We start from the raw sequence: 16,544 nt of genomic DNA on the forward strand, positions 1-16,544 counted from the left end.
GGGGTCATTCTCCGGCCATTTACAATCGGCAACAGATGTTGAAGGAAGAGATATTATGGATCAGTGAACACTGGAATTAAGTTTATTAATTTTAAGACTTCAACTGGGTTTATTAAAAGTATAGCATTTCTCCACTTTAGTGTGGTATACCAAAATAGTATATTATCACTGGCAACACAAGTTCATTAAAAGCACACTATCCAAGAATATATAAAAGATCATACAAAGAGAATTAACTTAAATCCATAAATCCTTTTTCAAGGCACTGGGCAATTAGATCTAGCATGTTAGGAATATGGCACAATTGTTTTTAGTGTATGTATGTAGCTCTAATGAATTGTATCGGCCTATTTTCTTCTTCTATTGTTCCCAATATAAAACTGGTTTCCTTCCAATATATTAAACTGGTTACTATTAAAATGCCCATGTGGTTGTGGTGAGCAACTTTGTGATCAGAAACACATAAATACAATTTGTCAAATTTGGAGCTATTAAATTTTGTTAACATATGAGCTTAATCAAAGGTGATTCCATTCGAAAACTAAGTGGCTCGTTTTGCTTATATTTAACCTTTGTTTATATTTACGATTGCTATTTTTATTTCCTTATATTCTTAATTAAGTATTGTATTATATTTGTAAATATTTCTTATGTTTACAATTACAACGACTGGGGGTGCCAAAAAAAGGTATACAAGTGGACACTTTGGTCAATGTTGCTCAAGCAGTAGTTTGCTGTCATCATAAGTGTCTGGACACTGATAGTAACCACTTTGAGCACCTCTTGTCATTGCAGAACTCAAACGTGACTTGTATTCATCTTTTATTATCGATATATATTGAGGATTACAATCTTAATACAACTTTCCTTTCTTAAAATGTGTATACTTTTTTTGGTACCCTCTGTATTTCTTCATGTTTATAATTGCTAGCTATTAATACGTCAGCTAACAAACTCAAAAGATTTAATGACAATACTGCTTCACTAAATTTGTTTCAGAGAATTATGTGGAACTCCATTGCCAAATGAGAATGAATAGGCAATAGTTTGGTCAAAACTGATGATGATGTTAAGAGTGATCCGTGAGTAGCAGTAACACAAAAGGACAAGCAGACTTCACATGGAACAATTTTTATGTTCAAGTAATACAAAAGTAACTATGGGTTAATTCTACCCCAGACATAAAACTTACAAAAATAAAAACTAAACAAAAATTTTAAAGTGAACCACTCTGTTCCTGACACATAAGAGGCTTCACCAGGAAATAACAGCCTTTATATGGCATAGGCATAGTAATAGCCTCTTCCTAGTTTGTCTCTGTGTTCAAGTGAATATAGAAAAATCAGGTGATTCTAGGTCAGCAGTTGCAGAGGTAAGAGAAGAATCATTGTTTCCTTCACTTAAAGGCTCTGGAGAGTTCTCCTTCAGGAAACAGTGGAAAAATCAATGCCAGATGGCTCTCAAGGAGATGCTGCTAATGGTTCTGCTGTTGTCAAATCCCCTGTGGAAGAAATTTCTTCACAGTTAATCAATACAGCAATGCAATGCTGCAGATGTCATATTTCATGAACCACTGACCTCCACGGTGCAGGAAGCTGCCCAGCTCAGGCTTACCCACAGGCCTCAGCAAAGACCATTTCTCACGATACCAACAACTTATGACTTGATTCAGACAAAACGGCAGAAATTTCCCCTCCTTCTCCACTTTTTATTTGTGTTGAAATGGTATTTTAGCCAGCTAAAGAAAATTCATAAGTCACAATATCTATTACTTAGAAGGCACTATGTACCAGTAAAGTGTGAAGTGCATGACATATGTCAATGCATTCATCCTTACCTCTGGGACTGGCATTATTATTCCCTTTTGAAGTTAAGTAACTGGCACGAGACTGTACAGCTTCCAAGTGGTAGAGCTGAGAGGTAGACACAGGTCTATATGACAGACACCAAAGTTTCAGTTTCGAACCGCTGCACTCTATATTCTGTTCTAAAATTACAACATTGAAAAGAACATCTTTATAAACAACACCCTATCCCTGCTAAAACTGCTTTCATTTTCTTGTATTCCCCATTTGTTGTTGTTTATAGGGATAGAGCTGGGAACTTCTTTTCTGTTTATTGTTCTTCCCACCCACTTTATCAGTTAAGCAAGAGTAACCATTTTCCTAAAAGTGACTTTGCACCCAAAACTCCACCCCCAGCCACCAGCCTTTGTTTATTAGTTTAAGGTTGGCTACCTGACCCAAGCTTGGCTGAGTAGTCTGTTCCTAGGCATTTCAAAATTCGAGCAGGGAGATTTCAAAAGATAAAGGAGGGAGAGAAAATGAATCAGTTTCTTTCTTTAATAGCTGACACATGTAAAATTCAGAACCTATGTGTCAGTATGTTCTTTATTGTGGACTGCAGAATAGAGAAAGCCTTTAGCACCAGAGAGAGAGGGAGAATGAGGAAGCCCTTGGATTCTCAACAGTATTTCAGGCTGTGGTTTATTCCTGAGGCCCCGCTGGAACTCTGTCCTTGGATTCTATGAAATGTCCTGATTTTACAAAGAGTTCTCCTTTTTGCTTAAGATAGCTAAAGTTGTGTCTTGTCACTTGTAACGAAAAGAGTCTTAATAAAAATAAAATAATGTCTATCTCACAAGGACTCCAATAGGTCTGGAGGGGAGATGGTGTGAGTGAAGTCTGGAGATTCCCCGCTATCAACTGCAAAGACAACCTGACTCCAGTGATTTAATCTCACCGGTAAGGAGACTCACTGTCCGTGTAGCTACACACGCAGAGGAAGTGCAGGCTTCTGGGCTGATTTCCTCCAGAGGCGACAGCACCAGTTCCTTTTATCTTTCCTCCTCCACGCCCTTCTCCTCCTTAGGTAATAGGTGAGATAACTGCCTTCTGAGTCCAAGGAAACTTTCCTAGCATCCCCGACACATTTTCAAGGCCCTTAATTCCTGTGGTCAGGCAATGTCATGTGCTGAGGTGAGGCCTCAGTTCCCGAAGTAACAGCTGGAAAGCAGGAGGGAGATTCATCAGGGTCACTTCCCTGAAGAACATGGCTGCTGCTCGAGGGCGGAGGTGGAACAGAGATGTTGTAGTCTGCTCTAGTCCCGCTTTGAGCCTGCTGGTTTCTTTACACATGCCCCTTCCTCCTTCTTACTGAGAAACAATGGGTATAGGAAGAACAGCACTGGTTGTGGAGTCAGACTGCCTGAGATTTTTCAGATTCTTGGCTTTCCTGAGGCTTGTCCTCCGCAGCAGCTGCCCCTGTCACATTCTCTGCTTGAAGAAGGCACTGGAGTCTTTGTCTGCACTGCTCCTCAGTGACCTCAATATGGCTGATGACTGACCTTTCTGAGACGGCCAGGGAGGCCAGGAATGAGCCAGGGGTCTCCTGGAGGGGCTCTTGGCCATGGGCAAGCTGAGCACACTGCTAAACTTTATCTGGCTGCATCTGCTTCTTGTATCAACTTGATATTTTTCTTGGCTCCGAATTTCTCAGCAGTGCTGACTACGGAGATGGTTGGTACATAATAAGTACTATACAATGGTCAAGAGGCAGAATAATTAGGGAGAACAGAACTCTCAAAACAGAATGCCTAGGCTTAGACCCCAGCTTTGGCACTTACCAGCTGTGTGACTTTGGAGGGCTCACTTAACCTCTCTGTGCTTCATTTCCTTCATCTGTAAAACAGGGTTAGTAATGGCACTTAAATCACACAGGATTGTGTGAATTAAATGAGTTAATATATGTGAAGCACTTTGAAGAGTGGCTAGTACATAATAAGCCCTCTCTAAGTATTTCCTAATATTATTATCATTATCATTTATTATCTTAGGTTGAATTCCTAAGAAACAGACTCAGAGATAGGAATTTAGGTGCATGAAAGTCGTTGGGTAGTACTCTACATCCCTGCCTCCCTGTGAATAATTTTGGATGTAGGGTTCCCCTGAGGACCGATGTAAGTCGGAGGTAGAACCATTTCTAGGGTGGAACTTGGCCATGAGTCTCTAGCAGACATCACTCCTGGTAACTGGCAGGAATGAGAACCTTGGCCATATGGGGTGGAGATCTGAGTGGTGCACTGCAGTGTCCACTACATATATCTTCACGCATGACCCCTCTAATGTCAGATGCATTCACCCAGGACTCAACCCCAAAACATCCAATTGTGGTATCACTGCCAAGTTCAGCAATCTGGGCCTTGTGTTTCATCTTTATCAATTCTACCTATAGTTCCTCTGGGAGCCTATGTGTGAATGATAAACCACCTCCAACACCCCAATATACAAGGAACTAGATAAGTGATTAAAATATTGGAAAATGGGAGGCTGAACAACACATTCAGTTCCAAACACATATCACATCCTGTTGGACCCGAATAGCAAGAGCCCTCTGCCATACAGAGGGGAGAGGTCTTTGGTTAACCACGTTGGCAGTCTGAGGCTGTGTCCCTGAGAGGATGGCCCTTTTATTGCCTAAACTGAGCCTCGTTCTGTGCTCTGGGATGACCTCTTTTATCCGGTGTCTTCTTTGGCTGTATCTGGGGTGAGCTTCAGTACAGCATCCTCTCCTAAGGGCGACATCTATTGAACAATCTATTTCTTGACGGTAGGCTTTCCAGGTCATAGGGTTACTTGGGGGTTGAATGGTCATAAGATGTTCAAAGTGAAGGTACTTCCAAATAATCCTCAAGACACTTCCCTTAATGGCCTGAATTAAGTCATATCCATTCTCGAAATAAGAATAGTCTAAATAATTTAGGTCTGGGATCCTGAAGTAATAATTGGGGAAAGGGATGGGTTTATCAGGTTGGGGCATGCTCCCCTATAGCTGGTCATCAGTTTCTCAACCATTTGGTTGCTATACAATGTGAAATGAAGTCATTGGTGTTGGGCAGTGACCCATACATTGCCCCATGAGTAATTCAACTGGATCAACAGGTTGAACAAGCAAGATGTATAACGCAGTAACAAGTTTTGAAAAATTTTCAGGCTAATCTCATCTAATTACACTCAAGAATCCCACACTAGACTTTCAGCCCAAAGAATTGCTTAAGGAAGGTGATCTATCCTAGAATATATTAATAGTTGAGTTAAAGGCTTAACGGGATTATGTCAGCAGAAGAGAAGAACAATTAGCAAATTAATTCATTTGGTCTTACTTGTATTGCTATTATAATAATGGGTTATTGTTCATTTTACATTGGATGTTCTGGTTTTAAAATCATTCATGTCAAGGGTTATTAAAAATGTAGTCATCAATTGTCTTGTCTATTTCCCCAATTAGGGACCTGATCTCATTCAACCTTATAGATCTAAGATCTAGCATAAGGTCTTAAAGATGGCAGAAACATGACGAAAGTTTGTTAAATGGCATGTGGAAATTCCTTGTAACTAGTCACTTGAAGTTACTACATATTTCCTGATCATTTTAAAATGAGCTCTGCTTGGGATGAAATTTTATTTCTCTCATACTTCTACATACCTAGCATAAAATGCAGAAATATACGGAGTTCTTCAGAAATTGAATTATTAATATTAATGTCACCATAGCTTTATAAGCAAATGAAGTCTTCTAATTTATTTGAAAGCGGTTAAAAACAATTTGCTTATGTGGAACAAATAATACTCTCATATACTGATGGTGGAAATGGAAATCAGTAAAAAAAAACAATTTGCTTAAGTTACATAAACATGTCATCTATAATTATGTAGTGAAAACTATTTTTTATGGAAAAAGTAAAACTGAGCCAGTTTTCCAAAGCTTTACCCATTTATACAACACATAGAAATGTGTTAACAATCATCGTTTAAATTTCACCAATTCTCAGCCCCACAATCAGTGATGCAGGACTTCTACTCTCTTCCAGTTTGACCACAGGTGTTTCTGGGGGTTATCATGAGGTATCCCACATATACTTGCAAGAGTCTGTTCCCATTGGGCATTATCATTGCTTCACAGTAACTCCTTCATCAGATCCCATCACACTTTTCTGGGTACTGCGACATACCATGACAGAGCTGTCTCCTTTCTCCGCCCAACACTGCGTTGTTTGCCTTGTATCTCCGCAATTTTGATAGGCACCACTACCTCTGCTGGTTACTACCATTGATAAGAGTATCTTTCCATATTAATAAATATAATTATATAAAATATTTTTGTTGGTTCATATTGTTATTTATTTGTACACATCAGTACACTTTTATATAATTTTATCACATGTTTTAATGGTATTTGATGCATTGTACCTTAACTGATTCAACCAATTCCCTATTATTGGACATTTGGTTATTTCCTTTCTTTCTGTCTTTTTCTTTTTTAGGGTAGCCACAAGGATGGATTAAGTTATGGACTCTTTGTTATCCCCTGATATGTATCCATTCCTTCTTTAGTAATGAAACTCCTAAGTGTTAGCTAGGTTTATGTGGTTATTTTCCTTTTTTCTATTGCACATAATGCTGCAGTGAACAGCCTTGTACTTAGATCTTACACATTCCTTAATTTTAGCTTTAGGATCATAAGAGCTAATTTAATGTTTCACATGCTCTTAAAAACAAGGAAATGATTTCATAAGTAGTTCAAAGACTGAATGGTTTTTAGAAATTAGAAGAGCAACTGATAAAAATAGAAAACACTAACAATCATACCGTGTATACCAGCTTAATTACCAGCTACAATTCAAGGAAGAGCTGCTCGGTGGCCTAGAGGGACTATCTTCCTGGCTACGTTGGTTTTGTTTAGAAACTGCTCACCATCAAGTAAACAATGTGGTTTTGGAATAATTTTCAGATGTTTTCATTGCTTTGCTTTAAATATGTAATTAGTCCATTTGAATCTAAAGAAAAGTACAACTGAATAAAAACTAAATGAACTCTTATAATTTTATTATTTTTTTACCTGTTAGGTAGTATAAACATTTAAACAGAAGAAGTAGAGTTTATATAAGAGCACATTCCAGCGTAGCTAATAATGGGAGCTCTAATGAGGGCAAAGAAAAGACTTAAGGAAGTTTCTAGAGCGGAGCTGGCTGTTTGATTGGCTAACACCACAGCAAAACTCCCAGCTGAAAAATAGAAATTTGGAAGGAGACTGAAATTCTCAACATTTACATCAATTCTGCTTTATTTCTTTTGCTGATTTCTTTGCTGTCTGCCAGAATCTAAATCTGGTTTGCCAGGGGCAAATCCCAGGTCAATTCTCTACCGCTTACTCCAGTCGTTGTTTTTCAGAAACTGATTCTGTTCACCGTAATGCTTATTCATCCAGATAGATGTTCTAGTCATGGCCACTACATTGAGTGACTTACAAATTGCCTAAAATAATAATAGGTATCATTTGTATATACCATGCACCGAAGTAAGGTCTTTACCTTCATTATTTGATTTTATCCTCACAATAGACCTAGGTTGCTGTAATCTGCAAGTAACAGAAACCTGACTCAAGTCTGTTTAAACAATAAGAAATTGTACTGGCTCCATATAACAGGAAGTTCAAAAGTTGTATTGACTTCAGGCATAATTTGGTCAGGATTCTGGCTCCATTTCTCGGCAATGCTGTTCAATTCTGTACGTCAGCTGTGCTCTGAAGCTGATTTCCCTGGTGGTGTTGGAATGGGTGCTGGAGACAGTTGGGGCTACTTTTGTGCTTTTTGATATATGAAGTGAGAAAGAGACTTCCTCTTGTTTCTTTAGTAGAGCAAGGAAACTTTTTCCCAGAAGCCTCCATTAAGTTCTTTGTATTAGTCAACTCGGGCTGCCCTAAGTAAATACCATAGACTGGGTGGCTTAAACAAAACAAGTTAATTTTCTCACAATCTGAAGTCTGGAGTCCAATATCAGAGTGAGTATTCTCTTCCTGCCTTGTAGACTGCTAACTTCTATCTGTGTCTTCACATTGGAGTGAGAGAGAGAGAGAGAGAGAGAGAGAGAGAGAGAGAGAGAGAGAGAGAGAGAGAGAGAGAGAGAGAGAAGAGATCACAAAGCTCTCTGGTGTTTCTTCTAAAAAGAATACTAATACCATCACGAGGGCCCCACCCTCATGACCTCATGTAACCCTAATTACCGTCCAGAGTCTCCATCTCTAAACACAAATACCACAACACGAGAGGTTAGGGCTTGAACATATGAATTTTGTGGAGACACATTTCAGGCCATAGCATCCTTCTTCACATCTCCTTAGCCACCTCTGGCACAATTAGCAAGGAGAATGGGATTCTTGTGATGAAAAGAATTTGGGGAAGTCAACCATAAAGTCTGTGGTAAAGTAGGTAGGTTTCAAAAATAAGGAAACTGAATCTGAGAGATGTTAAGTGACCAGCCAAAGTCATGCATACAAACGAGAGAGCTGAGACTTAAACTCAACTGTCTCTAAAGCCCTTCTTCCTGCACTACATGACATCAGTGTGTCTTGTATTCTTTGCTAGTTTGCAGTTTATCTGTCCCTTCTAGTTTTAGGCTGTTTTCTCTTTTGATAGCAGATACCTTGTCCTGGCTTTTGCAGCCTGAGTGGACAATCCACGACCTGAGCTCCATGCCCCATCTTGGGCTCCTGGCATGCAGGACCAGGCTCAAACATAAATAATCCCCTACTGTTTTTTGGACCACTACTTAAGGCCTTTTAAAAGAAAGTCCTTACTTTTATAAGGTCTTAAGTACTTCTTACTTAACTCCGTTGGTGGATGTCAGCCTTCCACTTTCCCGTAATCTCCACTCCTGTTAAATCTAGTTTCTTGCAGAACTCCAAACATGCTTTCCATTATTAGATCTCACTGCACTGTTCATACTGTCCAACCTGCCTGGAGGCCTCTGATTAGATTTTGTGATCCTCCCAGTGGATAAAATAGACACTTTGAAGTAAGATATTGTGATTTATAATAAGAAATGTGTATTTGGTCTTCATCCTTGTTTCTGTTTCACAGAGATCCTAAACTTGTTGGGATTTCTTAAATGATAAGAGCACTGGGAGCATTTTTTGTTTTTTTGTTATAGTGTTTGGTCTTTTATCCTTGGTTGCTGAAATAGCTCCAGATCCATAGAGGTGAAAGGAATGTCTTATTATTATTATTATTATTATTATTATTATTATACACTAAAAGCCTTTATTTAGACATGAATGAATTATATCCTTATTTTCTTAAATATCTCTGGGTAAATTTCCTAATACCAATTCACTATGTTTAAAAGATAAAATCATGTATTTTGTATGATCTTACATTATTCAAACCCTAATAATCATCTAAGTCAAAGCATGCATAATATACATTTAATAACACCCTATTTAAAACCAGTATTTGGCATCTGGAAAACACTAAATTTTTCAAATTCTAATTGTAGTGATTACATAAAATGCGTCCTAATATCCAATAGCACTTTTTTTTCTCCTAACATCCAGTTTTCTCTCAATGTTTTTTGTTTGTTTGTTTTGTTTTGTTTTAAATTTATTAGTTTCAGGTGTACAAGACAAGGTAATACTTAGACGTTCATCATTTATATCCCTCACACTGTGAACCCCCTCCCCCCATCCACTATCCCTCCGAGGAATGTCTTATTATTAATAACAAACCCCTTTCAACCACACCTGAGTTTATGTTACTGAGATGACTTTTGGAAAGCCTTTAAGGATAGGGGCTAATTAGAGGGATGGATCTTTCAGGACCCTCCCCACAAAACTCCCAAGAAGGGGAGAAGGGCTGGAGATTAAATCAATCAACCAACGGCCAATGATTTAATCAATCATGCCTACATAATGAGCCGCCATAAAACCCCCAAAAGGACTAGGTTTGGAGAGCTTCCAGGCTGCTTGTCGTGCAGAGATGATGGGAGAGTCGAAGCCCAGAGTGGACATGGAAGCTCCGTGCCCTTTCCCCATACCGTACTTTATACATTTCTTTCATCTGGCTGTTCCTGGATTGTATCCTTTTATAATAAACTGGTACTCTAGTAAGTAAACTGTTTTTCTGAGTTCTGTGAGCTGCTCTGGCAAATTAATCAAACCTGAAGAGGGAGCTGTGGGAGCCTTAAATCTATAGTTGATAAGTCAGAAACACAGGAGACAACCTGGACTTTCGATTGGCATGTGAAGCGTGTGTGTGTGTGTGTGTGTGTGTGTGTGTGTGTGTGTGTGTGTGTGTGTTGGGGGGTGCCTAAATTTCTAGGCCCAAGATGGAGCTGGTCCTGCCTGGGCGCCACATCAACAAACTAAAACCAAAACTTAGATAACTTTCGAGTCTCTGTAAATGCTCTGCTTGACCAGAATCGCAGTATATCCAGCCAATCAGTCCCCAACTGCCAAGACTGTGCAATGATTTCTTTGTTCTAAATGAGGTCAGGGATGTAACCTCAGCCTATCAACTGAAGCCAAGTACTTTGTCCTTATTTCCTGGGTGACCTGCTAGCCTTCTAAGGAAATCCCAACCTCGTAGCCAATCACGCCCTATTTCCATGTTACCTCTTCTAACATTCTATAAAACTCACCTATTGCCCTCGGGAAGAGTGCTTCACTCCTTGTGAGGCGCTGTACTCCCCTATCCATGGATTTTTTTACCCCCTTGAATAAAAGACTTCAAACTCATTACTAAATTGTATTATTTTCGTAATTGGACAGTCCTTAATTTGTGAGTTGTGATGCTGCTATCTCAAGGTGGATAGCATCAGAATTGAGTAAAATTATAGAACACCGAGCTGGTGCCCCAGAATTGCTTGTTGTGTGGAAAACCCACACATCTGGTGTCAGAAGTGAGGTAGTGTTGTCACAGAGTATTGAGAGTAGGGGAGACACACACAAGAGGAGTGTTGTTTCTTTTTCTTTACAGATACATATGGAAACAGCCCTCTCTGCTGTTTCCTGGCTGAGTTACTTAGGATATGTTGCTTAAACCCTCTACACCTCAGTTTTATCCTTTGAAGACTGTGGATACTAATACCTATTCTATAGGGTTGTTCTGAGAAATCACAATCCATATGTGAAAATGCCTGACAAGTAATAAGTACTTAATAAATGGGAAATCCTTTAAGTCCCAGTGCCTTCATAAATTTTCTTTCATCATCCCAATCTGAAGTGTTACTTTTCCTCTGAACTGTCATCACAGTTAACACATTTGGTTTGATTATTCACCGGGCACTATGTGGTGATAATTCTTCTGTTGCTATCTTAGACTATTTAAAACACATAATGATTTAACTATCCACTTAGGTTATAAGCAACTTCAAACTGCATTACGTAGCACAGTGTCTTGTCCATATATTTGGAAAGAATACCCAGTGCAGAACTTTGTCTTCTTCGGGACTCGTTATCATTCCTTTAATATGCTAAATACATAGCAGTCGTTCTCAAATATGAGGCACACAATAGAAACACACATAGGAAGACCATATCCCCCCTGCGTGTCTAAGGATTGTATGGGTCATTGTTGATAAGGACTCAGACCCTAATTGCTGATGTGTATGTGGCCAGCACTGACTGAGACCAGTAACTATAAAGGAAGCCTGCCTAACCCCTCGAGGTGGTCTGGGCTGCAGCTCCCATTTTAGGCCCCTCTTGCCCTCATTTATAAAGATGGTTTCTCCCTTGGTACCTGTTGCAAAAATTGTTTTCCTAGTATCCTTCCAAGCATTACATACCAAGAATGACATAATTTATCATCTTAAGCACGATTCTGTTGAAGATGAAAGGGGATGCCATTTATACTTATAGCAAGACCACAGGCATCACACAGTACTGTTTCATGCTAACTATAGATACTTCTCCTGGTACCTAAGCTTTGCCTTGCATTTGTCTGTTCTCTCCTTGAGGACCAAGAGCCTGTTCCTGATCTTAGGCTGGTTGGTAAATGGAGGTTGCCACCAAGCAACAGCTCTCCCACACATTGAGTGTCTTCCAGTGGACACTGTCCTTTGCCCTCCAAGCTGGACTTCTGTTGTCAGCTGAGTCATGCTCCACCCCCTTCCGAGGGGAGTGAGTTTGGCCAAGTCCCAAGATTAGTGCTTGTTTTACTCAGAAAATAGCCACATATCCTGTGATAGGGCAAGTGCTGTTGTTAATCCAATTATGTGGTTAAAGTACAAGCGGTCCTTACATAAGGGAACATAGATACACAGTGTTTTGCACTTACAGGACTTTGCGGATTCTACTTGGGTTGTAAGCTACAGCTCTCCCAGCCCTGCCACAAAGTCGGTCACTGGGTCAGAATGCTTTTCAGAGTTCCAACAAACCACATTGTTGCCTTGGCTATGACTCTCAAGCAGCTTTCCTCCCACCCAAGCTTTTCTCCTGGGGGTCTCTCCATCTCTCTGCCAAGAGAGATGGATGGATTTGGGTTTTTCCAATTCCCAGTCTGAGTCACCTCTTGACGCCAAAATACTCCCCAAGACATCTCTGGCTATCATTATAATTTCTCCTTTGGTTAAAAGCACTTTCCTGAAGAAGGCCATATTAAAAATGCATATTGACTTGAACAGAAAGAATGCCAATTATGACACATAAGATGTCATTGCTTTTGGGTTATCAGCATACTGATACTTCAAAAGGCAGTGCTGTTGGGGTGCTGTTGGGGTCAGTTAGCTCAGTTGTTTAGAGTGTGGTGCTCATAACACCAAGGTTGCTGGTTCGATCCCTGCATAGGCCACTGTGAGCTGTGCCCTCCACAACTAGAGTGAAACAACTACTTGACTTAGAGCTGATGGGTCCTGGAAAAGCACACTCAAAAAAAAGAGGCAGAGCTGTTGGGGACGGGGGCGGGTTGGGGGGGGGGTTATGTAGACTTCATCTACCAAAAGGCATCAGCATAATTTCATCTCCTTGAGGGTATTTTTTTTTTTATTTTTTTTTTATTTTTACAGAGGTCTTTTATTTTTTTACACTTATGCCATGAATTCATAGGGAATGGGTTCCAGCAGCTCAGGCTCCTTTCCATTGGTTCTCACAAAGTGTGCTTCTCTGGGTGGGGCAGGCTGGCGTTTCAGTTGAACCCAGGTACCTTTCTCTTTGGCTTCCTTCTTTTTCTGATCATTTTCCTTTACCCGTTTCAGGAAGCTATCTCGGCTCTTAGAGTGCTTAATATGCTCAATACGAACATTAATTCTCTTGGCAAGAATCTTGCCCTTGACTTGTTTGTTTACAACAATGCCAACCGCATGCTGAGTAACATTGTAGACCCTTCCCGTTTTGCCATGGTAACATTTGTGGGGCATTCCTTTTTGAACAGTGCCCATTCCCTTGATGTCTACAATATCACCTTTCTTGTAGATTCGCATGTATGTGGCCAAAGGAACAACTCCATGTTTTCTAAAAGGCCTAGAGAACATATAGCGGGTGCCTCTCCTCTTTCCCTTTGTGTTGGTCATTTTGACGAATTACTGGAAGATGGCGGTCCCGGCCGAAAAGGAGCTCCTTGAGGGTATTTTTGATAAGTAGGAGGAGAAGATTAGAAGAGTCCAATTAAAAAATCTTCCCTGAAGTAAGTTCAGTTCGTTCCCCTTTCCTGATCTGTATCTCTCTTTGGTGATCTCTTCACTTCTGGAAATTCAGGTAAATTCAATTCAACAAGCATTTATTGAAGTGAACTTTGTGAATGGTATTATACTAGGTATTGATGATACTTAGAAGAATAAGACATAATCCTGGCCTTCAACAAACTCAAAGCCTGGTGGGCCACTCAAGAAAGAATTGTGTATGCCACAGAGCTTGTTATCTGCCCTCACTCAGTCAAAATTTCAGTCCCACATGTTGTTTTTATTTCTTTTAAAAATCACACACACTCACATACACACACACACGAAAAGCGAAAGAATCACACTAAAAATGATCCACCATCCAAGTACACCTACTGTCAAAAGAATAAGTTATACATACCTTTTTCAAGGAAAATTTCTCAGTAGGCTGCAAGCACATTCTAATTCTCTGTGTCTTCTAGAGATTATTTGGTTGTTGAATCTCTGCATAAAGTAGCTTAAATACAACTAGATTCACATTTCTAGTAAATCCCAATACATAATTCCCTCCTACCTCTTTTAAGAGCCAGAGAAAAGACAATGAGAGTTATACAGAGCATCACAACTGTCTTCAGAAAGCTGAAAGCTGCTACCTTCGTGACAGACAGGTTCACTCACTCTGCTTTTCTTCAAAGGGCATATGAGTCTGGGTAAGCACAAATGGGCACATTTAGAAGGAACATTGGCAAAAGCCTTCTAATTACTAAATTTCCTAAAAATAGAATGGGCATGACAGTTAGTGAATTCTTCTTCACTAGCTTTAAACAAAGCCAAAGATAGATAACCTCTTGAAAGCGGTGCTGATAAAAAACGATGTTATCTATGTGATTACCCAGGTTTGGAAACTCTCAGGAGGTATTTAACACAAGGACTGCTGATTGGGTTCACACATTTTGCCAACTTAGAAACTCACATCTGTTTGAAGAGTGACTCACTTTAGGCTGAAATGCTGTTGCTTTAAAAAAGAAACAGAATCTGGGACATTATTCAAGCATTTAGAACAAAGTTTAAACCCAAACTGGGATCAGTGCCTGGGTATTCATCAACTTTACAAAGGAAAACAAAATAAAATTGAAAACAATCTGTTGAGATGAAGTAAGGAAAAGAGTCATGGGTATGTTTACACGTTTGTGAAGATGTACTTTTAATAATGTTGTTGCTTGTAATGTGCCATTGATGACAATTTACATACAAGTTTGAAACCAATTGGACAGTTTCTTCACAAGTGCTTTAAATAGGATTGTATCATTAATTTCAAAAACTGTTTGGATACTGTATAGCCTCTCAGGCATTTATTTGACTCATTGTCTGGAAAACTATTAATAGTATTCTAAGACCCAGAACTTTAAGTTATAAAGAAATATTTCGCATAATATGAAATGTTGCAACTCATCCTTGTATCATTTATAGAGTTGGTTCATCTATACAACAACTATTCTTGGATGTATCCTTAAAAAAAAATCTCAATAGTTCACATTTACCAAACCCATATTCTGTGCCAGGCATTGTTCTTTAATTGTATTAACTCACTTAGAATCTGGTGTAGAGGTGAAGAACAGATATTTTTTTTTATATATATATAAGCAGTTGTTGTGTCAATGATATGTATAGCAGAAATGATCTTTGGGTTTTTTTTTGCGTGTGTGTGTGTGTGTGTGTGTGTGTGTGTGTGTTTCTCAAAAGGATTGTCACACTTCACTTTACTTGAGCCTAATTCCAGACACTTGGGAAAAGAGAACTTAGTTATTCTACGACTCCTAAGACCCCACTGAACCAGAATCTCCAGGGGCAGAGCTCAGCAGGCAAAATTTTTAACAAGAACCCCTGGTGATTTTCATGGATATTAAAATTTGAAAACCACTGCTGCTATCCCTCTTGAATTATCCAAAGTACTGGTACCCAGCCTCCTTCTTACTTTCTCCTTTTGGAGCCCTGCCCCCTAGGGCATTTCTCCTGTTCAGGTTCTCCTTTTTTCTCCACCACTGACACTTCTATTCTGTTGCAGGTAAAATGGAAAAACTGCATCATTCTGAGAAAACATATTTGGGACACTCTTCCTGTATTTTTTTTAAAGCCATGTATTGGGGAAAGAGGTAGAATAGAGAATGCACACCATAGGTGGTGATGGTTCTAGTTAATAAGTCCAAGTCCAATGAAAGAAACAGAATGTATAAAATCACTATAGCACATACATACATCTTTAAGATTTGAACCTGGACTTTTCCTTTTATTTCTTGCAGATTTCATTACTAACAGTGACTTACAAAACCAAATGCTGGAAGTCTCTTGGTTTTTCAGATTTTCCCACCTCTCATGGAATATGATTATTTATCCATCTAGTAGTATATTATTATTTTTGAAAAATGATATATGTTTATGGTGAATAATTAAAATAGTATAAAAGGATACACAGTGAAAAATTAATGTCCCTTCCACAGTAGCCCCAACCAATGACACACCATTCTGGCTAATTTATACTCCAGAGATACTCTATGCATACCAAGCATATGAATGTATATATAACCACCCTTTTGGACACAAATGGGAGCATACTGTATACAACATTGTACATTTCCTTTATTCATTGAACAATAGGTCTTAAAAATTGCTGCAAATTAATACCTCATTCTTGTTAATAGCATGTCTACTATGTTAGAGTATAAGATAGTTGTGGTTCGTGTCTTTCACATCATGGGTCAAAAGGTGTCTTGCAAAGAGGCTGAGATCTTTTTAATTACTGTGATCACTCTGTTTCCAGGCTGTCTCAATTATGCTTCCTTCAAGGTATGCTCCAATATGACTGTAATGAAAATAAATGGGGATTATTTAACCCCACTCTATTATTTGAATTCATTCTAGGTTTAGTCAATAATATTGCACAGCCCATAGGTAAAAGGAAGAGTAAAGAGATACAGAGGAGGAGAAACTGCTAAATCATACACCAGTATTTGCTAAGCAGTGTTTTTTAACTAGAGGCTGTGACCCATGGATAGATTGTGAAATCAATTTAGTGAGTTTCAAAATAAAAAATACATTAGAAAGAAAGGAAAGTAGACT

The 16,544-nt window shown here is 39.1% G+C and overlaps 1 protein-coding gene across 1 annotated transcript; it reads right to left on the reverse strand.

The window, feature by feature from the left end:
• Positions 1-12,833: 12,833 nt before the first annotated feature.
• Positions 12,834-13,372, reverse strand: LOC308509900 (large ribosomal subunit protein eL21). Its single transcript, XM_081078436.1, has one exon. The coding sequence runs from the start codon at positions 13,338-13,340 to the stop codon at positions 12,858-12,860; it is 483 nt and encodes a 160-aa protein (XP_080934562.1). The 5' UTR covers positions 13,341-13,372; the 3' UTR covers positions 12,834-12,857.
• Between the last annotated feature and the right edge of the window lie 3,172 nt (positions 13,373-16,544).

This window comes from Rhinolophus hipposideros (genome assembly GCF_964194185.1).
Source record: "Rhinolophus hipposideros genome assembly, chromosome: 17".
Lineage (NCBI taxonomy): Eukaryota > Metazoa > Chordata > Mammalia > Chiroptera > Rhinolophidae > Rhinolophus > Rhinolophus hipposideros.

Bases quoted from the DNA above. Each gene is read 5' to 3' on its own strand.
- LOC308509900 (XM_081078436.1), bottom strand. From the start codon at position 13,340: ATGACCAACACAAAGGGAAAGAGGAGAGGCACCCGCTATATGTTCTCT.